The 16,103-nt window shown below is 37.1% G+C and overlaps 3 protein-coding genes across 7 annotated transcripts in view; 1 reads left to right on the top strand and 2 right to left on the bottom strand.

The window, feature by feature from the left end:
- Positions 1-753: 753 nt before the first annotated feature.
- Positions 754-2,627, bottom strand: LOC146988922 (GTP cyclohydrolase 1-like). Its single transcript, XM_085775434.1, has 6 exons — positions 2,329-2,627; positions 1,988-2,097; positions 1,663-1,718; positions 1,530-1,561; positions 1,199-1,283; positions 754-883 (listed from the first exon to the last, which is right to left on the bottom strand). Exons 1-6 carry the CDS (start codon positions 2,597-2,599, stop codon positions 754-756), a joined length of 684 nt encoding a protein of 227 aa, XP_085631560.1. The 5' UTR covers positions 2,600-2,627.
- A 4,269-nt stretch (positions 2,628-6,896) lies between these two features.
- On the top strand, positions 6,897-8,746 carry LOC146988921 (GTP cyclohydrolase 1-like). The gene is made up of 6 exons (XM_085775433.1): positions 6,897-7,241; positions 7,797-7,906; positions 8,042-8,097; positions 8,197-8,228; positions 8,312-8,396; positions 8,584-8,746. Exons 1-6 carry the CDS (start codon positions 6,971-6,973, stop codon positions 8,711-8,713), a joined length of 684 nt encoding a protein of 227 aa, XP_085631559.1. The 5' UTR covers positions 6,897-6,970; the 3' UTR covers positions 8,714-8,746.
- Positions 8,747-10,613: 1,867 nt separating this feature from the next.
- kank3 (KN motif and ankyrin repeat domains 3) overlaps positions 10,614-16,103 on the bottom strand; it is a 29,250-nt gene continuing 23,760 nt past the window's right edge. For all 5 annotated transcript variants that reach the window (XM_085774699.1, XM_085774701.1, XM_085774702.1 and 2 more), the window contains exons 11-13: positions 14,728-14,928; positions 12,186-12,287; positions 10,614-10,874 (exon numbers count right to left, since the gene is read on the bottom strand). In XM_085774699.1, the coding sequence (XP_085630825.1) occupies positions 10,812-10,874; positions 12,186-12,287; positions 14,728-14,928 (366 nt within the window). In that variant the 3' untranslated portion in view covers positions 10,614-10,811. The remainder of the gene's footprint in view (positions 10,875-12,185; positions 12,288-14,727; positions 14,929-16,103) is intronic.

Raw genomic sequence — 16,103 nt, 5'->3', positions numbered from 1 at the left:
TTCTACATTTACAACAGATTATGTCTTTGATAATCTCATAATTACTCATTTTTTGTGCAGATGATTTGATGACATTATGTCACTGCACTGCTTCACCAGTTGTGGAGTGAATGCTCCTACTGTACCTGACTGCTTAATATTAACCGGTGACATTAAATGAACATTAAACATATTTGCATACTGTTCTATACAGGTTTAAATTTACAGTTTCATAACAGTGGGATCATGATGGAAATGTGTGATATATACAGTATATTTGTCTGAATAAATAAACTACAGTGTGAGGCAGGGATAATGAACCTTATGCATAAATGTGCAGATGGAATAACAGTGGAAAATAATATTACTCATGCTTTGGTAAATGTCATACCTCTGAGATGAGGTATGATGAAGGATCACATATTGTGTTATGTGGTCTGGTAGATGATTGTTACTGTCATTATATGAGCATGGCAACCATGAAAAAAGGAATAAATAAGAATAAGCGTAGAGGAAATAAGAAACACATAATGTTTATTACCAGTGTACATTTGTATTTGACATTGCACTGCATTACCTTTACAACAAGTAAAAATTAGTGTGTTTCTTATTTTTTTCAAATATTACAATTCATTGTTAAGACACTACTTAAATATGACATTTAAACCCAACAAATACATGTAAAACATAAATGAGACAGGGAAAGGAAACTACTCCATCAAAGACAGTAGTTCAACAAAAGTAAAACTGACAGAGATGCACAAATACTTATTGTCACTTCTTCATCGTCAGAGCAAGAAACTCCTTCCGAGCCTCCGGAACATCTTGAAAACATCCGAGCATGACACTTGTGACAGTACTGGCATTCATCTTCTGGACACCTCTCATCACCATACACATGTGACTGAAACATTAAAAAAAGAGGCTGTTAACATTTTTAATGAAACCCTAAAACTCAAGTTAGTCATTTACTCAAAATTCCTTTAATAACACACTGTAGCTACTGTATGACATAAATCCATGTCATCTCAAACTATCAATTTGCATCACCATCTGCTGCAATCTTGCGCGACAATGTACTTGTCACTATAAAAGTAGCTACAAAACTGTAAGACATACCGGTACTTGAAACACATGGCAGGCCCAAAACAAATCAAGATGTAACACACAATGACAACAATCAAGTCCAATGTAGATGCTAAAAGAGCTGAATACTCACGTAGCCTCGATCACCACTGCAACTCCAATAGGCTCCAAAGCTTCAGTGATAGCTGAAGCAATCTGTTTGGTCAGACGTTCCTGAACTGTGGAGAAAGTCTCAAATTATAAATCACACATCACAGAAAAATAATCAATCATTGTACTTTAAAAAAAATCCATAAGCAAATAGGTCAAACAAATTGCTGTCAAACAAGGTACTGCTTTTAAGTTTTAGATCAAACACAAACAAGATATTTGACTCGGGCAGTGTGGGATTGACAGTGTACTACATCATTTTCTGACATGCTACAGACAAAAGGATTATTTAAGGGAAAAGCAGTTATTGTTACCTTGCAGCCTTCTGCTGTAGATCTCAACAATTCTAAAAACAAAAAAAAAAAGGTAAAAATGGAGGAAATTATATGTGTGCATATGTGTGTCTGTGAGAGAGAACGAAAGAGTGTGTGCATTGTCATTATTTACCTTGCAAGTTTGCTGAGGCCAACCACTTTCTTGTTTGGGATGTATGCTATGTGAGCCTGAAACATTGAAATAAAGCATTTATTTTTATGCATTATCATAACAAATGAATATTATATGATGTATAAACCAGATTCAGTCTTTAATACAAACATATCTAAATATCAGTATGCACATTCAGGTCATTTTATATCAGTTAATCCAGTCTTATCACTGACACACGTTGCATTAATCCAGACTGTGTGTCAGTCAGTCTCAATATTGGTGCTATCCTAAAGACAAAATCCAGAACAGGCAGTATTTCAGAACAATTTTGTTGTTAAATTACCTTCCCGAAGAATGGCACCAGGTGATGTTCACAGAGAGAAAATAACTCGATATCCTTGACGATTACCATCTCGTCATGGTTTTCATCAAAGATGGCATCGTTTAAGATATCTGTGTGGATATTAAAAAGCTTTAAATCGTATATCATAGTGAAAGAAAGGAGATAAAACATGACAGAGTGACAGATTATTTGTCTGTCAGTTAGGACCCAGCATTTAGTGAAATGTGACGTCAAAACACTCTCTGCTTGTATTCTTTCAACACTAGCTGAACTGGTTTAACTAACTTAACAATAACCATTAACATCAATTAACAAAAAGATGAACAGAAATCTGTCCTTACCTTGGACTGTTTCCTTGTAGCCTTTTGTGAAGAACTGCATGGCTTTGGCTGCACGCAGTGGTGTACGCAGAAGTCCCTCCCGCTCCACGTCCTCTCCAAGCTCACTCAGTATGGTGCTGTAAGCTTCCTTAATGTGAGACAGCTTGTTTGAATCTGCAGTTTCTTTGCAGCACTTCTCTTCTTTGCATAAACCATTTTGTTTGGACTCAATGCACATGTTCAGGTATTCGGCGACTACACCGTTAATCTCTGAATCATGGTGGTACTCCATTCTGGCTTGTTGCTCTACTTTCAGTGAAAGACACACAATCAGACCGATCAGTAAGCTGTCAGCTGTCAGAAAAGAAGTCCCCCTGGTTTTTAAAGCTTGTCGTGAAGCCCTGACGTTGCAGCACCACATGAACCTTAAGACACCCATGCATGACACAGTTAAGCATGAATAATTTCCCCATTTGAGCTCTTGACTTGGCTTTAACCGTTGACACAGACAAGGTACCTAATAACCACGCAAATCAATATCCTGCATCAGATAAGTTTCACTAAACCTGTGATGCGTTTTAAATACGTAGAAGTCAGATTCTCAGATATTAGGTCACAGGCAACTTGTAAGTTGTGAGTTCAACAGTCACCACTCACACATGCTTTAACACGCTTTAATATGTTGTATGGCCTACTAAACAGAAAGTCAGTAGTCCGATGCCTGGATCATTCAGTCCACATATCTGGAGTATCCAAGTATCCTTGAGCAAGTTACTGAACCCGCAATCATATGTAATTATTGGATGTAATAAGAAGACATGTACAGATGGCATTTTTTGCACCTTATAGGAGACTGCCTATGTTGCCCATCCCCAAGGCTGCCCCTGGATCTGGTGCTTATGAGAAATGTCATTAATTAAAAACCACTAAAAACATAAATTTGAATATGATGTATAAAACTGAACCTTCCTTTTTATTTATATATACTGTGTATGTTTTTATTTCCAATGAATTAGCACAAAAAGACAACAACAAAAATATCCATCCTGATACAATATCAATGATGGAGTGACTCGTTTTTAAAAAAAAATCCAGATCCCTACTCTCCCCATATTTTCCAAAGGAAAAAGAAAAAAAAAGAGGGGGGAGAAAAGAAAAAACTAAACCTTCCCGATTGAGTATTGGTAAACACTTTCATATTAAAACTTATAATTCAGATAGCTTCAACCTTAAGCAGCTGCAGACAGTGACCGGTTTTTGTTTGTTTTTTCCAGACCAATTGCAAAATTACAGAACAGAGTTTAATGCAGATGGATTTATCTCTTATCTCGACAGTTATATTCTTACATGTGAGGTTTTAAACGAAAGTGTTAACTGTTATACACAATGAAACATAACAGTGGGACCTTGGATGTAAAATAAATGAAAACCTGTTTGATGCGGGGCAGCAAATGGAGCACTGATCACAAGCCTCCCAACATAATTGACTGTCAACACAATTCTTTACTGTGCTGACTGACAGTCATAAGCTCAGTGACTGAGCTCGCCTGACTCAGCTGACGCAGCTTCTTGTTGTCTTCAGTCAGTTGTACACACCGATTTTCCACTTTGTTACTTCCGCACTTCCGTTTGTGTTTCAAAGAAGTTTTACTTGATGTCTTTTGCTTCTAAGAATTTATTTAAACCTGATCAAAATCTAGATTTCTGCTTAGCCACGTGTTGACATTTTGAAACACACACACACAAGTTAATACAGATAGATAGCTAGGAATTAAACATACTTAAATGATCAACCTTACACACATTCATACAGACCTTATTTGCTAAAGGACTTCACATCCATTGGCAACATTTAGTTTTATTGTAATAAGTAGTGTGATATTTTGGGGGCGGGACTAGATAAGCTTTTGCTTCTCCCGCTTTCCCTTTCGGCCATGTGTATTGTATTATTTGAACTAAGATGAAGTGTGATGATGATGATTTAAATTGACATGCCCGAAATAAACAAATTGATTGATTGATTGATTGATTGATTGATTGATTGATTGATTGATTGATTGATTGATTGAAGCCCGCCCAACGACTCTCTAAATAGATAGAGCGCTATGATTGGTGAACACAACGGTGTTCGAGACTCAAAAAGTTCCTATGGCTCGTTTCTAGACGAATATATTTGCTGCCGCTAGGGTGCGTCTAGATTTCTAGGCTAATGATTTTCCTCATTTTGAACATAAAACATATCAGACACTACAGACACCATACACATTTACACGTACACGTTTACATAAAAAGGTCATTTAAGTTGTATTAACTTACGTATCTCAAAATGAAAAATAGATAGATGAAGGGGATTAAAGCAGAAGTAAGCGATCCGGTCGTTTTCGCTAATGCTGCGTTCGAGGCAGGCTTTTGAAATCGTAAATTACAGCTTCAAGTCACAACTTACGACTTTGTAGCGTTCCAGGCAACCCACTCATGTTTTTCCGACCTGTTTTACCTGTGAAAGTCACTATAACAGCCACTCGTAACTTCCGACCCGTGAACTCCTACCAGATCAAACTGATACAACTTCACAGGTCGGAAAAACACGAGTCTACGAGTTTCCTTGAACGCACCATAACAGTCCTCGTCCCTACGTCACCACATTCACAGCGTCCCTTGGCTGCACACACAGCCCTGCATGCCGTTCTCTCTCCTCATTGGATAAAAACTGTAGGATACGATAAATGTTTTCTCCTCGACTCAGAGCAGAGCAGAGTGACTGACAGACCCGTGTTTCAGACCAAACACTCTATGTAAGTGATTGCTGTCGGAAGATATAACTATTTAAGACTTATATTAACACAAATATATCACTTACTTCTGCTTTAATTTAAAAAAAAAAAAGATTATACAAACATGTATACACTCTTCAAAAGTAAAAAAGTTAAAAAATAAATAAATAAACAGAGACAGGAATAAAAAATAAATAAATAAAAGTTCTTTCCTTTTATTAAGAGCACTTCTATAACTTGCCCTCAACTATGTGTTCTGATTAAAATAATCAATTAACGGTTGCCAAATTCTATAGAACTTTCTTTACTGATTTTTCAGTAAGAATCTGATTTTCTCCAGCTCTAAATGTCTCACATCTGTCATAAGATTTGAATAAGTTGGGGCTGCCTTTTGTTTCCAATGAAGTAATATCAATCTTCACGCCAGTAGGCTGACAAATGAAACCATACTATGTTCGATGTTGCTTTTCGTTCAGGCTTGAGTCAATAATTCCTAAAACCGCCACCAATGGATCTACGTTAATAGGTCTATGTAAGATGATAAAGTCTGAAAGATATTGTCCCAGTAATTTGATAGCTTGGGACAGCTCCAGAACATATGACCCAGTGTTGCTGGTCTGAGTCCACATCTGTCACATGAAGGATCTACTGAGGGAAATATTTTATGAAGCTTTTGTTTTGACCAATGTAAACGATGTATTATTTTAAATTGCAGGAGGCCATGTCAGTGCTATCATTCTATGTGCCATTTCTTCAGTGTTATTTTTTGATAGAACACAATAAACAAATCATGATCTGTTTTTTCAAAACAGGCTGTATAGCTGTAGCAGATATAACAAAGGGTCTCTGTCAGCATATACGTTTTTTCACACCATTGACCTCAAGATATTGTCATAGTATCATCACACGCAGGCATTTAACTTGTAGGCGATTGAACAATATACATGGTGTGTGTTTCCAAGAACTTTGTTCTTTCCTGAATTCCTGAAATTTCCTGTTCTTAAATGCCCAGTACATCAAACACTGAGTTAAAAATCAGTATTGCAATTTATCTGGGTTAGGGTTAGTTTTTATTTTGTTGATGGTCACCATTGTGCCGTCATAAATGACTAAATTTATTAATATAAATGTAACAAATCCACTGGTGTTATTTTTGATTACAAGTTTTGACTTAAAGTGAATAGCTGCCCCCTCCCTCAGGAACGCCCTCCCCAAACACATCCGTGACTGTTCTAATCCATCCACCTTCAAATCATTACTCAAGACCCGCCTTTTTAAATCTGCTTTTAACCTGCAACAATAGCTGTCTTTCTCTGTGCCCCTGCCCCCCATCAGTTTTCTTAATCACAAACACACATAGTTATTGCACATTGTTTGTCCTTCTATGTATTTTTAATTTATTTTTCTTTCTTCCTCTCTGCACTGAGCACTTATGTATTTTTTTGTATTTTGTTTCCTCTGTATTTGGTTTTATGTAAAGCCTCTTTGAGAGCTGTAAAAGCACTGTATAAATAAATTGTATTATTTATTATTATTATTATTATTATTATTATTATTATTATAACAACACACTTAAGGCACTGTGGTGACTTGGACAATGTGGCTACGTATGTGTATTTGGATAAATGTTTCTAATGTCATTGTTTGGAAGTTGCTTGTGACGTGATACCAGGATCATTTGCTCCATGGCATTTGATGCATATAATTTGAAATTGATTCTTTCTGCATGGGTGTCTTGAGGCTCCTGTGATGCTGCTGCCTCAGGGCCTCATCAGGCTTTAAAATGAAGGCAATGCACTTCCTGACACTACTAAGCCGACAGCGTACCTCTGGGCCTGTGTCATCGTATCCTGCAGTGTCTTTCACCGAAAATACAGCTACAAGCCAGAATGGAGTACCACCATGCTTCAGAGATGAACGGTGTAGTCGCCGATTTCTTGAACATGCATATTAAGTCCAAACAAAATGGTTTATGCAAAGATGAGAAGTGCTGCAAAGAAACTGCAGAGTCAAACAAGCTGTCTCACATTAAGGAAGCTTACAGCACCATACTGAGTGAGCTTGGAGAGGACGTGGAGCGGGAGGGACTTCTGCGTACACCACTGCGTGCAGCCAAAGCCATGCAGTTCTTCACAAAAGGCTACAAGGAAACAGCCCAAGGTAAGGACAGATTTTTTTTTATCCCACTGATTTAAAAAAAGAAAAGAAAAAAAGAAACATTTTGATACATTGAGTTTAATTTTCCAAAAATGTGTTGGTTTCCATTTTTATTCAAAGAGCATCCCACTGTTTGAATTATTACTGTTCCATAGAAACACTGTGTTGAATGCGTGTTCATCGGTAATCATATAATCCTAAATGCAAAGTGTTGACAATAGGAAACACAGTCACTGACTATCTCTCTTTTTTCCTTATTATTCATGCAAAATGTTGACAAACATTTAATCTAGCATTACAGAAGAATACATTTCAACAAGGTTAAAGGACGGAGAGTGTTTTGACATGACTATAATCCATATAATCCATTTTGCCCCACAGCTCAACATATTATGTTGACGGCTCATAGGTCCTATGAAAAATTGTAAAATTCAGTGTATCACATTTTACTAAGTGCAAGGTCCTTACTAATGAACAAATAATCTGTCACAATGTCGTGTTTGATCTCCTTTCTTTCACTAAAGTATATAATGTAAAGCTTTTTAATTGTCCACACAGATATCTTAAACGATGCCATCTTTGATGAAAACCATGACGAGATGGTGATCGTCAAAGACATTGAGTTGTTTTCTCTCTGTGAACATCACCTGGTGCCCTTCTTTGGCAAGGTAAATTAATAACAAAATTATTTTCAATTATGATATTCACTTATCACTCAAATATTCATTATACATTTGTTTAGATTTTTGTGTTTTTTTTTTGTTTTTTTTTTAGAATAAGCAATGCTGTGTTCAATGTTTCAGGCTCACATAGCATACCTCCCAAACAAGAAAGTGGTTGGCCTCAGCAAACTTGCAAGGTAAATGATGACAATACAATGTACAACAATACATTACAAACACTTTGACAGACGCACAAATTCAGGCATATGTGTGCTTATCTTTCTGTTATCTTTCAGAATTGTTGAGATCTACAGCAGGAGGCTTCAAGGTATAAATGAGTAGCGATTACATCTATTTCTTATCGTTTTTAAACTGTGATGTGTGATTTATAATTTGAGACTTTCTCCACAGTTCAGGAACGTCTAACCAAACAGATTGCTTCAGCTATCACTGAAGCGCTGGAGCCTGCTGGAGTGGCAGTGGTGATTGAGGCTACGTGAGTATTCATATTTTTTAATTGCCAATGGTCGACGTCACATGTTTTTAATAAGAATGGAAGATTTTATCTTTTTGGTAAATGGTTTATTGTATCATGGTCAAGTTACAATGTAATATTTGGTATACATTGTGAGTGTGCTTCAGAGTGTTGCTCACTGTTTAAACTGCATTTTTTTGTGTTTCAGTCACATGTGCATGGTGATGAGAGGTGTGCAGAAGATGAATGCCAGTACTGTCACGAGTGTTATGCTTGGAAGTTTTCATGATGATCCCGAGACCCGGAGCGAGTTTCTTACTCTAACATTAAACAAGTAAAGATTTTGGCGGTGGTGTTGTTGTGTACGCATTGTCAGCCATGTCAGGCAGATCAAATATCAGTTATTGGTGTGTGTGTATGTGTGTATACATGTTCAAATGTTATGAAAATAAATTACAAGCTGGATCTTATATTTGTTTCCGTCTTTCATATTTAAAAAAAAAAAAAAAGCAAAACAATGGTATTTCATGAAATCATACAATCATGATAAAAATAAATCATTTTAACAACAGTCTTAAAGTCTTTTTTAAGTCTTAAATTGAGTGCAGGAAGAAAGAAACAACCATGAAAATCTTAATTTCAATTTAAAACTTTGAAACTATAAAGTATAGATAATGGAAATAATATAAGTTTCAACCCTCTAAAGAACTCTCTCCATTCTCAAACGGTTCATTTCCAGGATTGTGGTTTGAGAGCGAGGTGTAACCAACATTAACACTGTCATTATTTTTGAACTCTTACATTATAGAGTCAGCATTTACTTCAATAATGATAAGTTAAATCTGAAAAGTTGTTCAAGGTTGTTATAGCTGCTGTCTGTTCTCCAAAGATTGACTTGAATTTTCATGAATGTTATTTCTTTTTCATGTTGTGTACTTCCAAGAACCATATTTTGCGTATCCCCACTGTCACATCACTTTCATGTTACATCATTCTAATAGATTCACATGCAGGCAGATCACATCAGGCAGTGTTGACATTTTCAAGATTAGCCATGGTCATGATCTTTAATGAGCCATAATTGGTCACACTCAATCAAGAGCTTATCCATCATAATATGTAATATTTTGTGATATACTAGACTGACATTGGCAAAATAAGTACAGATTTTGAAAAATAAATCATTACACCCAGCAGTTCACAAAGTTTTAGTAGTTCTTTAGTCGTTGTTCGGTTGCTGTAAATGGATGTTTTGGCAAAATTGAGGACAGTTAATCACAACTTAACCACAATAGCCGACAACATCAATATCACCCAATTATTATCTGTAACCTACATTTCCAGTCTTCTTTATTTAAATTAACATCATTATATTAAATAAATATTTGTATAAATATATTTGTTTAAGTAACTGCATTCTTACTGATAACTGTGAATGTTTGTGGTGTATTCAGTATGAGTAAGAGCATTATAAAGATTTGCTAAAATAGATTGTGTTTGTTCTTTACTGTAACTAAAGTGGAAGACCCCACAATATTTCAAGAGCAGTGTTTTCATTTCAGTGCTCAGGATTTGAGTTTTCTTAGTGTTGTACAAATTGGCTGCATATTAGTCTTGTCATATCAAATGTCCGTCCGGTTATCCCGTGTGTGTGTGTGTGTGTGTGTGTGTGTGTGGCCACCTTAATTTTAGTGAGTTTAGATTGCTAATACTTCACAGGCTGGCTATGTAGTTGTGTAGTAGTTGTGTGCATGTGTCAATAAAGAAATACTTGTATTGCTCCCAGAATAACAAAATTTTCAAAACAGTTTTTATGTAAATATGTTTATTTCAGACATTTTTATATATATATATATATATACATAGATATGTATACGTTTATGCACAAACGATGCACAGGAAGTTAGTGCAGACTATGAAGGTGAAGAAGTTCACAGATTGGTTAACCAAGGCAGGACAGAAAGGGTAGACAAGAGAACACACTCCAGCTGTGTTGTATCATTTGATGTCCATAGCACACAAGAAGATGTGAAAGTAAAGCAGCCTATTCATGAAGTTATTATGGTTTGTTTGTTTGCGCATCAGATGCCATCGCTGTGTGTGCTGCCCTGTACAGTAAAATATTAGTGGAGTGCAAATAATAAATGTAAGGCCTCATCTCCTGTCACAGAAAAAAAAAAAACAAGTGCTGGAGACCTCATTTTCAACATGCGACACAGCTCATATTAGTCAAGTATATAATATAACAATTCACGACTTTTATGGAAAAATAATATTCTCATATTAACAGTACTTATAAATGCAGGACATATGGCAAGATATAAATACATGTACATATATTTAGGTAAATTCCAGTGGAGCTTTTTTTTTTTCAGCTCAAATCCAGTTATGTTCGCTCGTCCGTGTCCACCGCCTCAGTGAGCGGCCATGGTCAGGTCAGTCTGTAGACCAGGTTTTATGGGGGCTGGTAGGGCTCCGCTGTTGGGCCTGTGGACTCCCCTGAAAGAGTGTGAGAGACAAGTTTTAAAGGTGTATTGTAATTTATTATTCAGAAAATGAATACTGTGTGCACCCATACAATCTAATGTAGTCCAACACAACAGTTCTGCCACTGATAATGACGAGGTCTTGGTTAGATTATTAGAAAAAGAAAGAAATACTGAACATTTTATTATTACAGGCATCATAAAACTCAAATTTTGGTAGAGAAGTTCTTTGGAGATTTATTAGACCGGACAGTGTTCCAAATAAAGTGACTATTGTGTGTACATGGACTTAAAATCATCCCACTGGAGTCTAGCAAATATAAGGAATCACATCATTAGTGTTTTACTGTCATTCATCATCTGTATGTAAATAATAAAATATACGGTAACACTTCACTTGAATACTTGTTCATAAGGTTGACATAACACCTGTCATAAACATCAGTGAATACTTATGACAGTTGTCGTTAAGTGTCATTCGGTAACTTATGTCACTTTTGATGCAAAGCAAAGGCAATTAGGTCTGCTATGACAGGTTATGTTGTCTTTATGTCAAATTCTCATAACAAGTCAAGTACATCTCAAACAATGTCAACTTTGCATCAAAAGTGACATAACTTGCCGAATGACACTTAATGACAGCTGTCATAAGTATTCATTGATGTTTATGACAGGTGTCATGTCATGGTTATTCCAACACAATTTTAGATGACTTAAATTGGAAACAATTTCATTGTAATATTAACATATATATATATATAACAATATGTTGGCAATGAATATTTACTGTGTCTTTTAACAGGAGCTTAATGATACCAGCAGGGGGCAGCAGTGCACCTACAGTCAGTGCACAGCCCACACCCAAACTCAGGCTTCGAGAACTGATGTGGTATTCATCCTACCCATATAAAATACATGAGACGCTGCTCACTTCAAGTTTATGTTAAGAATGTGGCCTCCACCAACTAAGAGCCTGCCTGTGTAACAGCTGACTGTAGATTTAAAGGTGGTAGCTCCAAACCGTACAGCTCATGATCCCAGAAATGAAATGCTGGCGTAATGGAAAAAGTGAACTCGTGATTTGAAATGTTTGTATTTATTCTCCCTTTATTCCCAGCTGTTTCCTTTTATGTGTTACAGTATAAAATCAAATGATTAACAATGTAGTATATAGTATATGTGTATGCAAAATTTACAGTCATTAGTCAAATGTGCAAACTGTGACCACCCCACTCCCTATTTGCCTAAATTAAATTCTTGTGTCTCTGTGGGAGCGTCTCCACAGTGTAGGGGGTGTTTAGTTTGGGCGGCAGGGTGGGCTCACCATAGCAGTCTGGGTCTTAGCGTAGTTCATATGAGCATAGAGCAGCACAGCTGTGTCATTGTGAGACGCCTCCAGTGCGATGGACAGAGCATTGCTTCCGTCCTGCAGAAAGTGAAGGAAAGAAAGAGAGGGACAAATAGAAAGACAGAGACAGAGAGAGTGAGTTTCTCACTAGAACAGAGGGCTTTACAGTTTCAAATGGAACATGTGATGGACATTGCACGTGGCTGTTACTTTTTCCAGCCCTTTTTTTTCTTGACACACTCTGTACTGCAATACTGTGCCTCTGTCTGGGTATGTTACATCATTCATGTGATGTTGGGACAATTTATTCATTCCAGTCACTCAAGTCATTATCATACATCCTCAACTGGACAGTAATGGTCCAGGACATTCAGCCGCCTTGCATCCTCAGTATTTAAACTTTTCCTTTAGTTTGGATTTCTGCTGTGTCCTGCTTGTCGTACTGAGCAGCACTCTGTGGCTTGAACCACATTAAACTAAAGTAGGGAGTAATATATATTTTGCATATTGTTGGAAAACAAAAAAACTGGATCTTATTCAACATCTGCCGTTTAAACAGTGTAGGTTAGTTTGGATGATGTTTGAGGTGTAAAGGTATAAAAAGAAATAGCAGTTTGGTACATTACTTGGTTTTTGGGTCACGGTTCAGTACATTTTCAGCACAGTAAAGAAAACATAAAACTTGAATACATTAAGTCAAATGCGCTTTGCGTACATATCTTGGCTGAAACAGAAACAGCCAGTATATCATTACCAAATGTTTTGGCTGACTAAATGGCACACATGAAGGAACTATCCAGCTGGGTAAGAGCCCAGTAATGCATGCATTTGTTTTAAAAATAGAGGAAATCGAATGTACATCGAATGTAGTTCAACTTTTTGTAATGTAGCTCTAATATATGACTGGGACACCATGAAACCTCCATGATGACCCAACTGTTCCACATGTGTCGACAGTATTAGGTTTATTTAACAGAAATTATTTGCAATCTGTAATAGAGATGTAAAGGTAAATACAAGCTTGGACCTAAAAAGGTTTTTGGTATAAAGAACGTATGACAGGAAAGTCAAACTAGCACTAGCACTGGTTCCTTTTTACTACAGTATACCTACTGAGATTAAGCAGTACTGCAATAAATCTTACCTTCTTCAAAGTTATATTCTTCAGCTTTTATTGAAACCTCTTAGAAAGGTGTTGATTCTTGTCCACTTTACTTATATCATTAGGACAGGCTAAATAACAGAAACACCTGTTTGCATTAAGTTAATCTCCAGCACATACTTCATCAGCGAGTAATCGTACAGTTTTGTCAACATCTTTCTAAAACACTTTAAACAAACTGAATGAACATTATAATCTACATGAAGGTAAGACAGGACTGTATCAACAAAACTGGCAGCTGAGTATGTCTTTTACTTTACACTCATGGTTTGTCATGCTGTTTTTTGTTTCAGGAAGACATGGGAGTTGGGGGCTTTTAGAAATATTCCCCCTCCTGGGTCCACTGCTTGGTCCAGCTGCACTGCACTGAAACACAATCCAGGAGCTGCCTGCACTGAAAGGCCAACTCATTCTGGGACAGATGTGAACACTCAAATATCTGTCTTCCTGGCTTCTCTCCAAGCATACAGACCAGTCCACTGTGAAATCCCTTTAAACTACGGGACTGCGCAGATTAACAATCAAATGAAGCAAGAAATCTCACGAGCAGAGTTTCTGTTCCTGGGTAAGATTTCCGCTATATTGTTCAGTTTGTGTTGGTCATTTTGGAGGCTGCACACTCACAGTGATCCCACAACTGAGTTAACACCTCTTTAACAAGTTTAATAAAAGGTTTTAACATTTAACCTTTGTGAAAGTAGGATTTACTGCAGGACTTCTGTATTAAATCTTAATATTTTTAGTTAGTACTATAGGTAATTGTAGTCATTTGGTCGGAAACAAATTATATGTCTTCTACAGTCTGGATCTTTAAGTTCTGATTAACTATTGTCTCTCCTTTTTCTTTAAATGGACAGTTGCTGCTGACTTATGTATGGGCCATGTGGTAAAGTATGCAGCGGACAAGAGCCTGAGGGGCATTGTGACTGAAATCTGCAAGTCTGTGGCCGTAAACAGAAGAGCTGCGGTTTTCTAATTCATCCCTCGGGGACTAGTAAGTAGATCAGTGATTGTGTTTCCTGTAAACAGCAATGATTTGAAATGGGGGGCAGATGAATCTAATCTGATAATGGCTCCTCAGCTTTCGGCCTATCTCTGCAAACTGAGGAAAAACTAAAGAAGGGAAGAAGAGAGGTGACAAGGAGAGGGAAAGTGCGTAGACCAATTTCCCGTGAGGAGCCATTTCCTGAACTCAGATTAAGCTGAATCCCAGACGAGAAAACATTCGGATGTTTCCAGCAGTCTGAGCAGTTGGCTTGAGCGTCAGGCCTCGCAGTAAGTCCCACTTAAAGTTTCTCTTTATGACTCCATCGGCTAAATGGATCCATTTTTTTTTTTTTCAAAGAAAAAGCTTACGTTATCCACGATGGATATGTCACAGCCAGGCTGTTCCAGGAGCAGTTTGACAATCTCAGCTCGGCCGTGTTCGCTGGCACACATCAGAGCCGTGGAGCCCTCGTCGTCCTGCACGTTAACGTCTGCGCCACACTCGAGCAGCGCCCGTACCATCTCCTGACGTCCGTGGCTAACAGCTAGCATCAAAGCTGTCTGGCCCGCCTGCAAAGGCATAGAGTTATACTGTAAATATAATATTCTTTTAAGACAACACAGTTTTCCAAATGCTATGAAGACACATTACCATAAAAAAAACCCTTCACCCTCGAATTCAACCTCCTCACACTACTGATTTATTGACACTACTCCTATTGTTCTGCTATTTAATGAGGAAAGTGTCAACGTTTACCAAGATTAACTACTGTATAAAAAAGATATAGCTTTGTTTTACTTTTTAGTTTTGTAGGCACATATCTTCTCTCTTTTTCAGAACTGTCCAAATTTAGGTTTAGACAGTCACATCTCCTGCAGAGCCTCTTTGAAACTGTCGTGGTAAGTGCCCTGCTAAAGAGCGTCTGAGTTAATTATTCATTTACCCTTTCTTTATCTGTTAAGTTCATTCCTGACTTTCCCACAACAAACCTGATACTAGAGTTTTGTTGGGGGGAAACTGTTTCCCCCCAAAACAGTCATTCATCATCATTTTGTGTCGTCTTGTTACAGGCTGACAGAAAGTTTTGCCTCTACGAAATTGGAAGCTTTGCATTGTGGTACTTTTTCTTTCCATTGTAGAAATCTTTGTGGATATTATATAGACTGGAATTTGTGCACTCAAATAAAAATGGTATTGGTTAAATGAAGTTCATTATACATTAACCAGGGAGTGATAGCCCCCTTATCTCCCCCCATGCAGGGGGCTTTGGCCATGTTAGTTTAGGCTTTACATTGTACATCACTTACATTGATTGACTCCCCTTATGATATAAGTGTGTTTAAGCGTTACTATTTCAGTATTTTAAACTGTTGCTAAACTTTTCCATTTAAAATCCATGTCTCCCTATGATCTGGGTCATATTGGTCATAAAATCTTAATTTTCTAAAATAAATTTGAGTAACTTATTCAGAGTCTAGTCAAACAAGTATTTTTTTGAAAATGTCCCACAGCAACTCAATAACTTCCCAATGTGAGAGCTAAATTCCTGGCTCGAAAATTGCATTGCGTGCCTTGTGTTTTGTTCCCCACAGCCACAACAAGTATCAGTAATTGGATTTATAGCTAGTGATACTATAAATTCAGAGTCCTATGACTTGGCAGAGAGGGAGCCTGTCAGGCGCCGTTTCCAAACACATACACGGCACAATGTGATTTGATCAACCAGGGAAAACCACTCACAGTC

This window comes from Trachurus japonicus, chromosome 4 (genome assembly GCF_045865225.1).
Source record: "Trachurus japonicus isolate A0001 chromosome 4, Traja_1.0".
Classification (NCBI taxonomy): Eukaryota; Metazoa; Chordata; class Actinopteri; order Carangiformes; family Carangidae; genus Trachurus; species Trachurus japonicus.
This window is presented reverse-complemented; position numbering and strand designations above follow the sequence as displayed.